General features: G+C 43.8%; 1 protein-coding gene across 7 annotated transcripts in view; it reads left to right on the top strand.

The window, feature by feature from the left end:
* LOC122549114 (uncharacterized) overlaps positions 1-16216 on the top strand; it is a 226083-nt gene that overhangs the window by 152455 nt on the left and 57412 nt on the right. For all 7 annotated transcript variants that reach the window (XM_087986363.1, XM_087986362.1, XM_043688409.2 and 4 more), the window contains one exon: positions 5557-5639. In XM_087986363.1, coding sequence (XP_087842489.1) covers positions 5557-5639 — 83 coding nt within the window. The remainder of the gene's footprint in view (positions 1-5556; positions 5640-16216) is intronic.

Here is a 16216-nt window from a genome sequence, read left to right as displayed (position 1 = left end):
TTAAAATGTTGTATTTTGACCATCAGCCAGTTCTTTCAATCTCAGTCCTATTCATGATACTTTTTTGAAGAATGATGATGTTTTTGACTTCAACATTTGTTGCCTTTGGGTTTTTTAAACTGGTTATTAAGAAACCTAATATCAAAGCATATTATACACTCAGCTCGGTATTATATTTTCCTTTCTTGCCCTTTTTTCCCTCTCTTTCCTAAGGTGCATACAGGGATATGTGCATTCCAGTACCTTGCAGATTAACCATTCATGAACCATGGCATTTAGTGTCTTTGTCCTGTTCTACAATAGGGATTCCATAGCATGACACTAATCTCCATCCAGCAGCTAGAAGTATGAAGCTGCAGCAGAGATCACCTGAAAGGCAAGAAATATCAGGAACTTCAGTTTCACAGAGATGTTGTGATGCAGAAGGCAGCCCATCGTGTTTGCATCAACCTTCCGAATGAATAATTCAACTTTTGTGATCCTAAAATTGCTGTATAAAAAGATTTTTCTTGTAACTGCATTCCTTCCTTTGTCAATAGATCCTCCAGTTCTGAAATTTTCATAATTGGACCAGTATCTCCTTATCTCCTTAACTACACTGTCTAGATTCCTTACTACCATGAGCACATCTATCCAGTCTCCTCTTGACCTTCCCTTTTCCAAGGAAAGCAGACCCAAATTTTCCAGACTTTCGATTTACCTAATGTTCCTCTTCCCCGGTACTATTATTGTGAATCTTTTTTGAACTTTTCCAATGTGTTCACATCCTTCTTGAATTGTAGTGTCCAGAATTGGATACAGTCCTCCAGTTGAGACAGTACTTCAGTGTTTTATATAATATAGAACATTACAGCGTAGTATAGGCCTTCGGCCCGCGACGTTGCGCCGAACTGTGAAACCTATCTGAAGCCCATCGAAATTCAACTATTCCATTCTTGTCCATGTGCCTACCCAGTGACCATTTAAATGCCCTTAATGTTGGCAAGTCTACTATTGTTGCAGGCAGTGCGGTCCATGCCCCTACTACTCTCTGAGTAAAGAAACTATCTCTGACATCTGTCCTTTATCTATCACCCCTCAATTTAAAGCTATGTCCACTCATGTTAGTCATCACCATCTGAGGAAAAAGGCTCTCTGTCCAACCTGTCTAATTCTCTGATTATCTTATATGTCTCAATTAAGTCACTTCGCAACCTTCTTCTCTTCAACGAAAACAGCCTCAAGTCCCTCAGCCATTTCTCATAAGACCTTCCCTTCATTGCAGGTAACATCCTAGTAAATCTCCTCTGAAGCCTTTCCAAAGCTTCCACATCCTTCCAATAATGCGGTGAGACGAACTGTATACAATACTCCCAAGTGTGACCGCATCAGAGTTTTGTACAGCTGCAGCATGACCTCGTGGCTCCAAACCTCAATCCCTCTACCAATACAAGCCTTCTTAACAACACTATCAACCTGGATGGCAACTTTCAGGATCTATGTACATGGATACCGAGATATCTCTGCTCATGTACACTACTAAGAATCTTCCCATTCGCCCAGTACTCTGCATTCCTGTTACTCCTTTCAAAGTGAATCACCTCACACCTTTCTGCATTAAACTCCATTTGCCAGCTCTGCAGCATATCTATGTCCCTCTGTAACCTACAATATCCTTTGTCACTATCCACAACTCTGCCGACCTTAGTGTCATCTACAAATTTACTAACCCATCCTTCTATGCACTCATCCAGGTCATTTATAAAATTGACAAACAGCAGTGGCACCAAAATAAATCCTTGCAGTGCACCACTAGTAACTGAATTCCAGGATGAATATTTCCCATCAACCATCACCCTCTGTCTTCTTTCAGCTATCCAATTTCTGATCCAAACCACTAAATCACCCTCAATCCTATGCATCCACATTTTGTGCAATAGCCTACTGTGGGGAACCTTATCAAGCGCCTTACTGAAATCCACATACACCACATAACCGCTTTACCCTCATCCACCTGTTTGGTCACATTCTTAAAGAACTGAATAAGGTTTGTGAGGCAAAATGGTGTTGCCTATCCCTAATCAACTTATTCCTTTCTAGATGATTATAATACCTATCTCTTATAACCTTTTCCAACAGTTTACCGAAGTAAGGCTCACTGGTCTATAATTATCGGGGTTGTCTCTACTCCCCTTCCTGAACAAGGGAACAGCATTTGTTATCCTCTAGTCTTCTATTTGTGTAGACAATGACAACATAAAGATCAATACCAAAGGCTTGGCAATCTCCTCCCTGGCTTCCCAGAGAATCCCAGGATAAGTCCCATCCGGCCCAGGGGATTTATCTATTTTTACACTTTCCAGAATTGCTGACACCACTTCCTTGTGAATCTCAATCCCTTCTAGTCTAGTAGCCTGTATCTCAGTATTCTCCTCGACAACATTGTCTTATTCCAGTGTGAATACTGATGAAAAGTATTCATTTAGCGCTTCCCCCATCTCCTCTGACTCCACACACAACTTCCCACTACTATCCTTGATTGACCCTAATCTTACTCTAGTCATTCTTTTAGAACATAGAACATAGAACATAGAAGAATACAGCGCAGTACAGGCCCTTGGGCCCTCGATGTTGCGCCGATCCAAGCCCACCTAAACTACACTAACCCACTATCCTCCATATACCTATCCAATGCCCTCTTAAATGCCCATAAAGAGGGAGAGTCCACCACTGTTACTGGCAGGGCATTCCATGAACTAACGACTCGCTGAGTGAAGAACCTACCCCTAACATCAGTCCTATATCTACCCCCCCTTAATTTAAAGCTATGCCCCCTTGTAATACCCGACTCAATACACGGGAAAAGGTTCATACTGTCGACCCTATCTAACCCCCTAATCATCTTGTACACCTCAATCAAGTCACCCCTAAACCTTCTTTTCTCTAGTGAAAACAGCCCCAAGTGCCTCAGTCTTTCCTCATACGATTTTCCTTCCATACCAGGCAACATCCTGGTAAACCTCCTCTGCACCCGTTCCAATGCCTCCACATCCTTCCTATAGTATGGCGACCAAAACTGCACACAATATTCCAGATGCGGCCGTACCAGAGTCTTATACAACTGCATCATGACCTCAGGACTCCGGAACTCAATTCCTCTACCAATAAAAGCCAGTACGCCATATGCCTTCCTCACCGCACTATTTACCTGGGTGGCAACTTTCAGAGATCTGTGTACATGGACACCAAGATCCCTCTGCTCATCCACACTACCAAGTATCCGACCATTAGCCCAGTACCCCATCTTTTTGTTATTCTTCCCAAAGTGAATCACCTCGCACTTAGCTACATTGAATTCCATCTGCCACCTTTCTGCCCAGCTCTGCAGCTTCTCTATATCCTGCTGTAACCTGCCACATGCTTCCTCACTGTCAACAACTCCTCCGACTTTCGTATCATCCGCAAACTTGCTCACCCAACCTTCTAACCCCTCTTCCAGGTCATTTATAAAAATGACAAACAGCAATGGTCCCAAAACAGATCCTTGCGGAACACCGCTAGTGACGGCACTCCATGAAGAAACTTTGCCATCAACTACTACCCTCTGTCTTCTTCCATCCAGCCAATTCCTAATCCAAACCTCCAACTCACCCTCAATGCCATATCTCCGTATTTTCTGCAGTAGCCTACCATGGGGAACCTTATCAAACGCCTTACTAAAATCCATATATACCACATCTACCGCCTTCCCCTCATCAACCTCCTTCGTCACCTTTTCAAAGAATTCAATAAGGTTTGTGAGGCACGACCTGCCCTTCACAAAACCATGCTGACTATCCTTGATCACATTATTCCTATCCAGATGTGCATAAATCCTATCCCTTACAATTCTCTCTAAGACTTTGCCCACAACAGAAGTGAGACTCACCGGCCTATAGTTACTAGGGCTATCCCTACTCCCCTTTTTGAACAAGGGAACCACATTTGCTATCCTCCAGTCTTCTGGGACTACTCCTGTAGACAAAGAGGACATAAAAATCAAGGCCAATGGCTCTGCAATCTCCTCCCTTGCTTCCCAGAGAATCCTAGGATAAATGCCATCAGGCCCAGGGGACTTATCTATTTTCACCTTTTCCAGGATTTCCAACACCTCTTCTCTACATACCTCAAAGCCATCCATTCTACTTATTTGTGCCTCAGTATTCTCATCGACAACAATGCCCTGTTCCTGAGTGAATACTGAAGAAAAGTATTCATTCAGTGTCTCCCCAATCTCTTCCGCCTCCACACGCAACTTCCCCCTACTATCCTTGACTGGACCTATTCCTACCCTAGTCATTCTTTTATTCCTAACATACCTATAGAAAGCCTTAGGGTTTTCCCTAATCCTATCTACTAAGGACCTTTCATGTCCCCTCCTTGCTGCTTTTAGCTCTCTCTTCAGGTCCTTTCTGGCTACCCTATAACTCTCAATCGCCCCAATTGAACCTTCACGTCTCATCTTGAGATAGGCCGCCCTCTTCCATTTAACAAGGGATTCCAATTCCTTATTAAACCACGGCTCCCTCGCACGACCCTTTCCTTCCTGCCTGACATATATCCATAGAAAGTCTTAGGGTTTTCCTTGATCCTATCCGTCAATGATTTATCATGTTCCGTTCTGGTTCTTCTTAGCTCTCTCTTTATGAGGAGAGATTATATAAATTAGGCCTTTTTTCTGTAGAATGTAGGAGGTTCATGTGTTATCTGACCAAAGTCTTCAAGATAATAACAGGAAAAGATGGTAGATAAGTACAACAATTTCCACTGGTTAGAGATTTTAGAGCTAGGGGGGTATAGTCTAAAAATTAGGGTCAGATCATTCAGGAGAAGTGGTAAAGGATGGTAAAAGTTTGGAACTGTCTCCCACAAACAACTGTTGGTGCTAGATCAGATGTTATTTTAAATCTGAGATAGATAAAGTTTTGTTGAGCAGACTTATGAAGGGATCTCGGTGAAAGGAAGGTATGTGGTTTGGCTATAGATCAGTCATGATTTGATTGAACAGCAGCAGAATAGGCTCGAGGGGCAGAATGGCCTATTTCTGTTCCTATATCCAATGCTGGAGAAGGCTTGAGGGGCAGAATGAACTATGTCTGCTCCTGTTTCTTGTGATCTTGTATTTATAATGCTTATGCAATCTTGATTAGACTCGGTGACTTTAAGGAGATAAAACTAAAAATCAGATTTTTCTTTACTTGTTTCAGTTTTCTGGTTATGAGAAAATAAAGTTACTCATTTTTAGCAAATTGTAGATGGTGTAAGTAGTCACTCTGCTATTCTCCATAGCAGAGAAAATTGAATAATGGCAAATGGAATGGTCTTAGAACAGTCAACATTCCACTTCGTGAACAGTTTACCAATGAGATTGTGACGTGTGTAAGTTCCGTTCAGGTGCTTCATTCGTGTTTCTTTTAGACAAAATCCTGTTCAACCTCTCACCCAAATCCACATAACCTCTCCTATTGGGTTTTCATAAGCTTATTAAAAAAGTTCAGCTTCTGAACAACTCAACAATCCATTATTTTTTTACCATAGAAATATCTGCTGAGCAACCCAGCACATCTGAGTGCTGTTGTGGACGAACATTTCTTCATTAATGAGAGCACCTCTCAAATTAGGTAAGTCATGACTTGTTATTTGCTCATGGTACTTTGAAAAATGTGCTGTTTTATGAAGTGGAGCTGTCGATGTTAGACTGGGGTGGACAGTTAAAAAATCGCACAACACCAGGTTATAGTCCAATACATTTATTTGGAAGTACTAACTTTCGGAGTGCTGCTTCTTCTTCAGGTAGCTGTGGAGTAGGATCATAAGACACAGAATTTGTAGCAAAAGATCACAATGTCATGCAACTGAAACTATACTGTAATCTTTTGCTATAAATTCTGTGCCTTATGGTCCTACTCCACAGCTAACTGATGAAGAAGCAGCGCTCCAAAAGCTAGTACTTCCAAATAAACCTGTTAGACTATAACCTGGTATTGTGTGAATTTTAACTATTCTGTGAAGACAGCGTATTGCACCAAATCACAGGCGATGTCACATCCCGCTGGTAAAATGCATATAACATGATAGTCTGTGGCATGATTCCTGTAGACAGGCATACAACAGAAGCTAGTTAAAAGATTTTTCTTCCCTATGCATTGTCAACCACGTGTATAATTCTCTTATTTGTGGGATCAAAGAAGCCAAAAGGAAATAATTGCATTTACAATTAGAAGAGTAAAGTCTGAAGTGCGATAGGTACCTATCGGCATTTTTACATAAGCAAGTAATGTCATCTTCTCATAGTAAAATGCTTTCAAGTCAACAGAACATGAGCCATGCAGCAAATATTGTATCAGGGTGCTGTTAAGCAATAAGATAAGTTTACCATAGTTGAGTGCAGTTTCTCCTGGCTGGGAACACCCAAAGTCAATTTGAGGTCATTTACTGTTGGCGAAACAAGCCACATCATGATCAGAAGCTCTCAGACCAGTTTTTTTATAATATCCAGATAATATATCCAAAATTCTCTGATTTACTTTGAGTTAAAGGGACATTACAACCATCTTGTAACGTTCAGTGTTCATGACAACCTAAAAACAAGTAGCCTGAGAGAAATTATTGATCTTGATTAGTGGGCGGCACGGTGGCAGTGGATGGCACGGTGGCAGTGGGCGGCACAGTGGCACGGTGGTTAGCACTGCTGCCTCACAGCGCTAGAGACCTGGGTTCAATTCCCGCCTCAGGCGACTGACTGTGTGGAGTTTGCACATTCTCCCCGTGTCTGCGTGGGTTTCCTCCGGGTGCTCCAGTTTCCTCCCACAGTCCAAAGATGTGCAGGTCAGGTGAATTGGCCATGTTAAATTGCCCGTAGTGTTAGGTAAGGGGTAAATGTAGGGGTATGGGTGGATTGCGCTTCGACGGGGCGGTGTGGACTTGTTGGGCCGAAGGGCCTGTTTCCACACTGTAAGTAATCTAATCTAATCTAATCTTGATTGAATTCCATGAGGATCCACTCCCAGCCTACAAAATAGAAGATAAGTGGCTAAGCTGGAAAGTGAGGAACTGAGGAGTTTAAGAGGTGGGCTGGTGAGCAACACTGACTTCTTCATTGCTGGAAGTGAAGGCAGTCTGTGCTGTGTGCCTATTTGATGACTGGATCTTGGGCCAGCATCAGACTGTATGGGACTTGCGGTTTTTGAGAAAGGCCGAGACCCACAGTCATTGAGGAAAGGATGACAGCAATTTTACAGGCCACATGGACAAAACAGGGTTATCTACAGATCAGAAAAGGCTCTTCAGTCCACCAAGTCCATGCCTATCAAAAATATGCACCTATCTATTCTAATCCCATTTTACAGCTTTTGGCTGAAGGGCTTGTGCCCAAAACTTCGAATCTCCTGCTCCTCAGATGCTGCCTGACCTACTGTGCTTTTCCAGCGCCACAATTTTTGACTATAACCTTGTGTTCCTTGGCACCATACATGCACATCTAAATACTACTAAATATTGTGAGGTTTTTTTGCTACTATCATCCATGTGTAGGTTAGGTGCATTAGTCAGGGGAAATGTAGGATAATAGGGTAGGGGAATGGGTCTAGGTGGGTTACTCATCAGAGGGTCAATGTGGACTTGAGGGGCCTGTTTCCACACTGTAGGGATTCTCTGATTCTAAACCTGAATGGAGCATAGCTCAGAGTTTGGGAGGCAACATTGTAATTCCTGTATCTCCTTTGGAAAAGGTTCCCCAGCTAGAATGCTAACACATCTTTAAAATTAAAAAAAAGGAAATGGGAGGCAACATTGTAATTCCTGTATCTCCTTTGGAAAAGGTTCCCCAGCTAGAATGCTAAACACATCTTTAAAATTAAAAAAAAGGAAATGGGAGGCAGAGTGGCTCAGTGGTTCGCACTGCTGCCTCACAGTACCTGGTTTGGTTCTAGCCTAGGACAACTGTCTGTGTGGAGTTTGAACATTCTCCCCGTGTCTGCAGTTTCCTCCCACAGATGTGCAGGTTAGGTGAATTGGCCATGCTAAATTGCCCACCTGACGCCTGGAGGAAGAATGCACCATCTTCTGCCTTGGGACCCTCCAGTCCCATGGCACCAATGTGAAGTTCATCATTTTGTTGAAATGTTTCCTCATTTCTCCTCCCCCCAGTTCCAGTCTTCCAGCTCAGCACCGTCAATTAGAGAGCACATTGAAGGTGATCTTTGCAAATGATGCCCACATAACCACAGTAGGCTATTGCAGAAAATACAGAGGCATGGGACTTAGGGTGATTTAGTGGTTTGGATTAGAAATTGGCTAGCTGAAAGAAGACAGAGGTTGGTGGTTGATGGGCAATATTCATCCTGGAGTTCAGTTATTATTGATGTACCACAAGGATTGTTTTGGGGCCACTGCTGTTTGTCATTTTTAAAAATGACCTGGCTGAGGGCGTAGAAGAATGGGTTAGTAAATTTGAAGATGGACATTAAGGTCGATGGAGTTGTGGATAGTGCCAAAGGATGTTACAGGCTGCAGGGGGACATAGATAAGCTGCAGAGCTGGGCTAAAAGGTGGCAAATGGAGTTTAATGTGGAAAAGCGTGAAGTGATTCACTTTGGAAGGAGAAACAGGAATACAGTGTACTGAGCTAATGGTAAGGTTCTTGGTAGTATAAATGAGCAGAGAGATTTTGGTGTCCATGTACATAGATCCCTGAAAGTTGCCACCCAGGTTGATAGGGTTATTAAGAAGGTATATGGTGTGCTAACATTTATTGGTAGAGGGATTGAGTTTCGGAGCCATGAGACCATGTTGCAGCTGTTAGAAAACTATGGTGCAGTGGCATTTGGAGTATTGCGTACAGTTCTGGCCACTGCATTATAGGAAGGATGTGGAAGCTTTGAAAAGGGTTCAGAGGAGATTTACTAGGATGTTGCCTGATATGGAGGGAAGGTCTTATTAGGAAAGGCTGAGGGACTTGAGGCTGTTTTCATTATAGAGCAAAAGGTTGAGAGTTAACTTAATTGAGACATCTAAGATAATCAGAGGATTAGATAGGGTGGACAGTGAGAGCCTTTTTTCCTCGGATAGTGATGGCTAGCATAAGGGGACATAGCTTTAAATCGAGGAGTGATAGATACAGGACATATGTCAGAATTAGTTTCATTACTCAGAGTGTAGTAGGGGCGTGGAATGCTGTGCCTGCAACAGTAGTAAACTCGCCAACTTTAAAGGCATTTAAATAGTCATTGGATAGACACATGGATGAAAATGGAACAGTGTAGGTTAGATGGGCTTCAGATTGGTTCCACAGTCCAGCGCAACATCGAGGGCCGAAGGGCCAATACTGCACTGTTTTATGTTCTGTAAGAACTAGGAATAGAAGTAGGTTCCTAGAGAAGTTCTGTCATTTAATGCAATCATGGTTGATCTCACCTCAGCCGCAACTTCACTTTCTTGCTCTCTTAACCCTTTACTGTTTAAAAATCAGTCTATTTCCTTCTTAAATTTATTGTTTACAAACAGGTGAATTGAATTTCACAGAGTCATGACCCTTTGAGAGAAGAATTTCTTTTCATCTCTGATTTAAAGCTACTCCTTATCCTATGATCTCTCATTCTAGATTGCTCCGGAAGGGGAAACATTCTCTCTACATGTACTTTATCAATCCCTTGAGTATTTAAAGATGGCAGCAGAGTAGGATTCCTGAACTGGGGTCATCTGCTGCGACCACTTTACTTTCTCTCTTGTTTTTTCTCTTCTTTCCTTATCTCTTGGCCTGAACTTGATGTGAATAGCATGGTGGCAGTCAGTGGATCCAGCGTTGACATTCGATCCCAGCATGGACCTTGCAGTGGCAGGATGTGAGCCCCTACTTATTTTTCTGTGGCAATCTCTAGACCTGGCATTGGTATTAGCGGCTGCTACGTCAGTGGAGGTGAAGTTGACGAGGTATGCTGCAGCGGTGAAAGATGATGCCTGTGAATCAGCAACTGTTATTGGTTGGGTCTGTGAAGCAGTGACAGAAGGGCGTCACATCGACATGGAAAAAGTGGGCCCAGCAGCAAGAGATGTAACTCTGATGGTGGGTTAAATGTCAACAAGGCAGTAACAGAGGAGAATAGGCCCAGTGGCAAAAATGCTGCCTGAAGAGTGACAACTTCAACATTGGTCGAGTCTGGTGTCGACTGTGGTGAGGTGGTGAAGGAAGGATGGAGGCACAAGTGTCATTGAAGACTGGCTCAGTGCTGAGGGACTTATTTTTAAAATGGTTCAAAATAGTGCTGAATCATGGCTGACAATGGAAAATCTTTTCACTGTAATCTACTGTCTTTATCACTAAAATACAAGTGACAATAAAATCATTTATTCAATTAGATCTTATTTTTGAAATTTTAGCCTTCAACCTGCTCAATCTTTCTTCAAAAGACAAATCCCTCACACTCGTGAATCTCCTCTGAACTACTTCAATGCAACTACTTCCCCCCTCAATTAAGGGACCAACATTGGCCGTCACTCTTTAACACAAATGATTGGCTGTCTAGAAAATTCCGAGCCAACAGTCATGGGTTCTGTGACTGTGAGTGGCTGCTGAGTCTGATTCTGGAGCCGCATCTCTGACCACGTCTTTGGCAGGTGTTTCTGGGAGATGGAATTAGTCCTTGGTCTTAAAATAGTTGGTGGTCCATTCTCCAGTTCCTTTTCTGTACTTATTCTTGACGGCTGACAGGTTTTCTCAAATAATTATGTCCCTTCATACAGGAGGTTTCTCCAAGTCAGTTTCTTGTGAACAAGGTTTTTCCTTGCATTGACATCTATATTACATTTCCTGAGAGAAACCTTCTGGGTAAATTGAAATGCTTTCTTTGACTTCTTGTTCAAGTGCCTCCCTTGAGCTGAACGATGATGATTTCTTTTGGGAGTTGAAACTCAGGAATCCTAAAGAAGTGACTGGTCCAGCACTGTTGATTTTGGATGATCATGGACTCAAGGCTGGTGCTATTAACTGCTGCAAAGACGTTGATGTTAGTATGCCTGACCTTTCAGTTGATGTGGAGAAATCTACCTCAAACAGCGTTGATGAAATGCTGACTAGATTTAGTTAAAATTTCAGAGCCATGTGGAAGAACTGGAAGGATGACTGCCTTATACACAAGGATTTCAATATCAACTCTGACATTACTTTAATTAAATAATAATACTTTAAAAACTTCTTTACAATTAAATCAGAAAATGCTGGAAATGTACAGCAGATCAGACCACACCTATGCAGAGGAAGTCAATGCCTATAACTCAGCTAGTTAAAACCTTTGTATACATTGGCTCTGGTTTCCTTTAAAACAAAATGAACATTGTGCCACACATACACATACACAACAGATATAATCTTTGTACATAACTGTCTGTGCACAACTGAATTTGATGCAGAAAAGGAAATTGACGCATTGTTGTTGTGCATGAGAAGCACATCCAAGATTGTGCAAGTGAAGTAGCATTGTTTAATGTGCCTTGCTCATGTCAGTTCCATTTACAAGAATGCCAAAATGTGATAGCTAATTTTATAGCTGGTCTTTACAATCTGAGAAAAGATATTCAGCATTGAAGTTGTGAAAATAGTTCTGATAGAACGCACATTGATTAAATGTGATTCTGTCATGAGAAGATAAGATACCAAGTTATTTAAAATGGGTGCATTATGAAAATTTGTGGCAACCCCAAACATTTTTTTTAATATAACCTCTATCATGTGATTCACATCTGGGCTGTAGTTTAGGTTAACAGCAGTAATGGGAAAGAATATATTAAAAATATAAATTATAATGTTGACAATTGACGGAGAAGTTCCATGCTTTGCTGGAAAAAAATGGAAAAAGTTTGCAAAGGTTAATTTAATACACTTATTGCATCTGAATTTTCAAAATTGAGTGACTCATCCAAGTGAACCATCCAATCCCTTGGTATTTATCAGGAGACCTTTTCTAGTTCCTGGTTATCACTCAGTTTTAAATTTATAACAGTAGCTATGTTGCATATGAATCCTGTGAATGAATATCGTTAGTCAAGTATTCACAAAAACCAACTTTCACTTCCAGTTTCTCTGTCAAAGGAGGTTTCTTAATATAAGATCCAGGAATGCAAGGATCAGTTCTCCTTTGAGATGCAGGCGTCAGAGAAATGTTCTTCAGTGCTAGAGTTATTTGACACATTTCAATTAGATGACAAGTATGTAATCAAATCAAACCTCAATCATGGATACATAATGTGAATTATTACAGGTGGCAATTTACAATGCTCCTTCTGTATTTTCTTTGAGCTTAGCCTGTTTGTTGCTCCCTATTATGCTTTCTAGATTGCTGCATGGATGCACAGGAAGCATGGTTTCTGGGCAGCTTGCTTTTGGCACTGTATGGTATATACAGGAGTGTATATGCTGTGTACCTGCACAGGACATTGGCACAGTGCTGCCCTGTATCCAAGACAAATGAGCAAACAGCAACTATACTGGAGAGAAATGCTTGGTCAGCGTACATCAGATATTTAAAAATTCCAGTTATGTCATTTTCTTATGAAGTGATGTATTCTAAAGTAAAAGTAGATTTGAATGTGGTTGCTGATTGAAACAACACAGTGGGTGCATTTCAAATCTGTGCATGAGACATAATACTCCAGTTACAACTACAACGTTTTGCATACCTTCTAAAATCATTTAACTGCCCTTTTGGCTGCCTTTTGCAACTCAGTCAACTGGTCCGGTATTTGGGGAATCAAGACCCTACTGATGCCATATCAGCCCTTCTCTACCATATAGGTGCCCTATCAAGGAGAAAGTGAGGTCTGCAGATGCTGGAGATCAAAGTTGAAACTTTATTGCTGGAACAGCACAGCAGGTCAGGCAGCATCCAGGGAACAGGAGATTCGACGTTTCGGGCACAGGCCCTTCTTCAGGAATGAGCAGAGAGTGTTCAGCAGGAGAAGATAAAAGGTAGGGAGGAGGGACTTGGAGGAGGGGAGTTGGAAATGTGATAGGTGGAAAGAGGTCAAGGTGAGGGTGATAGGTCGGAGTAGGGTGGAGGCGGAGAGGTCAAGAAGAAGACTGCAGGTCAGGAAGGCGGTGCCGGGCTGGAAGGATCCGGCTGAGACAAGGTGGGGGGAGGGGGGATGAAGAAACTGGTGAAGTCCAAGTTCATCCCCTGCGGTTGGAGGGTTCCCAGTCGGAAGATAAGACGCTCCTCCTCCGACCGTCGGGTTGTTGTGGTTTGGCGGTGGATGAGTCCAATGACCTGCATATCCTCGGTGGAGTGGGAGGGGGAGTTGAAATGCTGTGCCACAGGTTGGTTGGGTTGGTTCGTCCGGGTGGCCCAGAGGTGCTCCCTGAATCGCTCCGCAAGTAGGCGGCCTGTCTCCCCAATATAGAGGAGGCCACACCGGCTGCAGCGGATGCAGTAGATGATGTGGGTGGAGGTGCAGGTGAATCTGTGGCGGATATGGAAGTTTCCCTTGGGGCCTTGGAGAGAAGTGAGGGGGGAGGTGTGGGCGCAAGTGTTGCACCTCCTGCGGTTGCAAGGGAAGGTGCCGGGAGTGGTGGTTGGGTCGGTGGGGGGTGTGGATCTGACAAGGGAGTCGCGGAGGGAGTGGTCTCTACGGAAAGCTGATAGGGGAGGGGAGGGAAATATATCCTTGGTGCTGGGGTCTGTTTGGAGGTGGCGGAAGTGACGGCGGATGATGCGCTGTACATGGAGATTGGTGGGGTGGTAGGTGAGGACCAGTGGGGTTTTGCCCCGCCCCTCCAACCGCCACCAGGACAGAACCCCACTGGTCCTCACCTACCACCCCACCAATCTCCATGTACAGCGCATCATCCGCCGTCACTTCCGCCACCTCCAAACAGACCCCAGCACCAAGGATATATTTCCCTCCCCTCCCCTATCAGCTTTCCGTAGAGACCACTCCCTCCGCGACTCCCTTGTCAGATCCACACCCCCCACCGACCCAACCACCACTCCCGGCACCTTCCCTTGCAACCGCAGAAGGTGCAACACTTGCGCCCACACCTCCCCCCTCACTTCTCTCCAAGGCCCCAAGGGAAACTTCCATATCCGCCACAGATTCACCTGCACCTCCACCCACATCATCTACTGCATCCGCTGCAGCCGGTGTGGCCTCCTCTATATTGGGGAGACAGGCCGCCTACTTGCGGAGCGATTCAGGGAGCACCTCTGGGCCACCCGGACGAACCAACCCAACCAACCTGTGGCACAGCATTTCAACTCCCCCTCCCACTCCACCGAGGATATGCAGGTCATTGGACTCATCCACCGCCAAACCACAACAACCCGACGGTCGGAGGAGGAGCGTCTTATCTTCCGACTGGGAACCCTCCAACCGCAGGGGATGAACTTGGACTTCACCAGTTTCTTCATCCCCCCTCCCCCCACCTTGTCTCAGCCGGATCCTTCCAGCCCGGCACCGCCTTCCTGACCTGCAGTCTTCTTCTTGACCTCTCCGCCTCTACCCTACTCCGACCTATCACCCTCACCTTGACCTCTTTCCACCTATCACATTTCCAACTCCCCTCCTCCAAGTCCCTCCTCCCTACCTTTTATCTTCTCCTGCTGAACACTCTCTGCTCATTCCTGAAGAAGGGCCTGTGCCCGAAACGTCGAATCTCCTGTTCCCTGGATGCTGCCTGACCTGCTGTGCTGTTCCAGCAATAAAGTTTCAACCAGGTTCCCTATCAACCCCTCTTGGAGATCATCAGTGATTTTATCTGCTCCTCACATGGACCACATACATGAAGTTATTGGCACACCCTGTTGGTTAGGACCTAGAGCCGGAAACAAGCTTGTGTTTGTGATGGAGCAGAATGTGGAACCATAGGAAAACAACCCTGTTCTTACATGGTATCTTCCCTGTCCCTGACTGTTTGACACTTTGACTTTAAATCTTCCTGGTAGTACCTCACTCTGTTTTCCCTAAATATCCTGCGCAAAGTCCTCCATGGCTGATCAGTCATAGACTCCCTCTTTGAGTTTATGTTGCTGGTGATGCAACTCTTTCCAAAATCCCTGACTGGGCCTACATCCTCATTTCCGGTAGACATTTTCAATATATTTAGGAACACTGTATCATCTCATCCACACCCCAAGGAAATAGCGGTACATTTCCTCCTAGCAAACTCATAGACCTCTTTCCTTTTTGGTTTGGGCTATCCCCATTATGCTTCACCATCTTGATCACACATGTCCCAGCCCTTCATTGCCCTGTTTCTTGAATCATTTGTACCTGCCCTATAGAATTTAACCCACCCATGGTTTGTCCACCTCCACTCATAACTCAGTCAATCATTTCCAATCATAGGGCTATGGCTACCTTGTACCATACCAACATTTGGATATCCTCCTCATGAAGGCACTAGGTATACATTATTTCCTCCAGTTTTTTCCAAAGTACCCGATCAACATGGATCTACCTCAGTGTGCTCAGCTGTTTGGTGGCTTGTGTTTCACTAGTGGCTGTATCATATTCCCCTGCCTGTGCATTTGTGCTCTTGCTCAATAAGGGGGCAGTGCAATCCCTTACTCCTCCATGGGTTCGGTCCAAATATGAAAGTGCTGGATTTCACCCATCGTGACTGTTCAACCATGTGTCTTCTTTGTCTAGCTATGCCTGGTCACTGTCAGTTCAGTCTATTGTTGTATACCCTAACAATGGTCTTCCATCTGCATGCTCCTATACCTGCATTTTCAATTCTAGGTAGCTACTAATTTCAGGCCCTTAATTTCATTGTCCTTGTTTTGCATTTCTCACCAGGTTGTTTTATACCACTTAAATCCCTTAGCTTCAGTTGTTTTTCACCATTCTATGAACTACCTTTTTCCTTGTATCCACAAGAATTTAATTGACTCCTTATGTCCCTAGTCGTATTGCTGTTCTGATCCAAAATAACCCCATGTGTTTTTTTCTGGCTGTCATTTGCCTCTGGCATGTCCTGCAGTGATTGTTGCTCCTATCCCATAATGGCTCTTGCTGTACCCCATAGTGATTCTCATTTACTGGCTATGTGGTGAAGTTAATCCATCTTGTGACTCACTGCATTGCGTGTTGTCCCTTTGTCTTGTTTCACTTGTCTCCAAATTCCATCTCAATCATCTGTTTGTGTAGTCACCAAGCCATATCCACTTCAAGAAAGATTCTCACCTGCCTGGTGAATCTGACTGAT

This window comes from Chiloscyllium plagiosum, unplaced genomic scaffold (assembly GCF_037043375.1).
Source record: "Chiloscyllium plagiosum isolate Xiang-an unplaced genomic scaffold, Cpla_swu_hap1 HiC_scaffold_4, whole genome shotgun sequence".
Lineage (NCBI taxonomy): Eukaryota > Metazoa > Chordata > Chondrichthyes > Orectolobiformes > Hemiscylliidae > Chiloscyllium > Chiloscyllium plagiosum.
The sequence above is the reverse complement of the archived record's forward strand: the minus strand, read 5'-3'. Positions and strand labels throughout refer to the sequence as shown.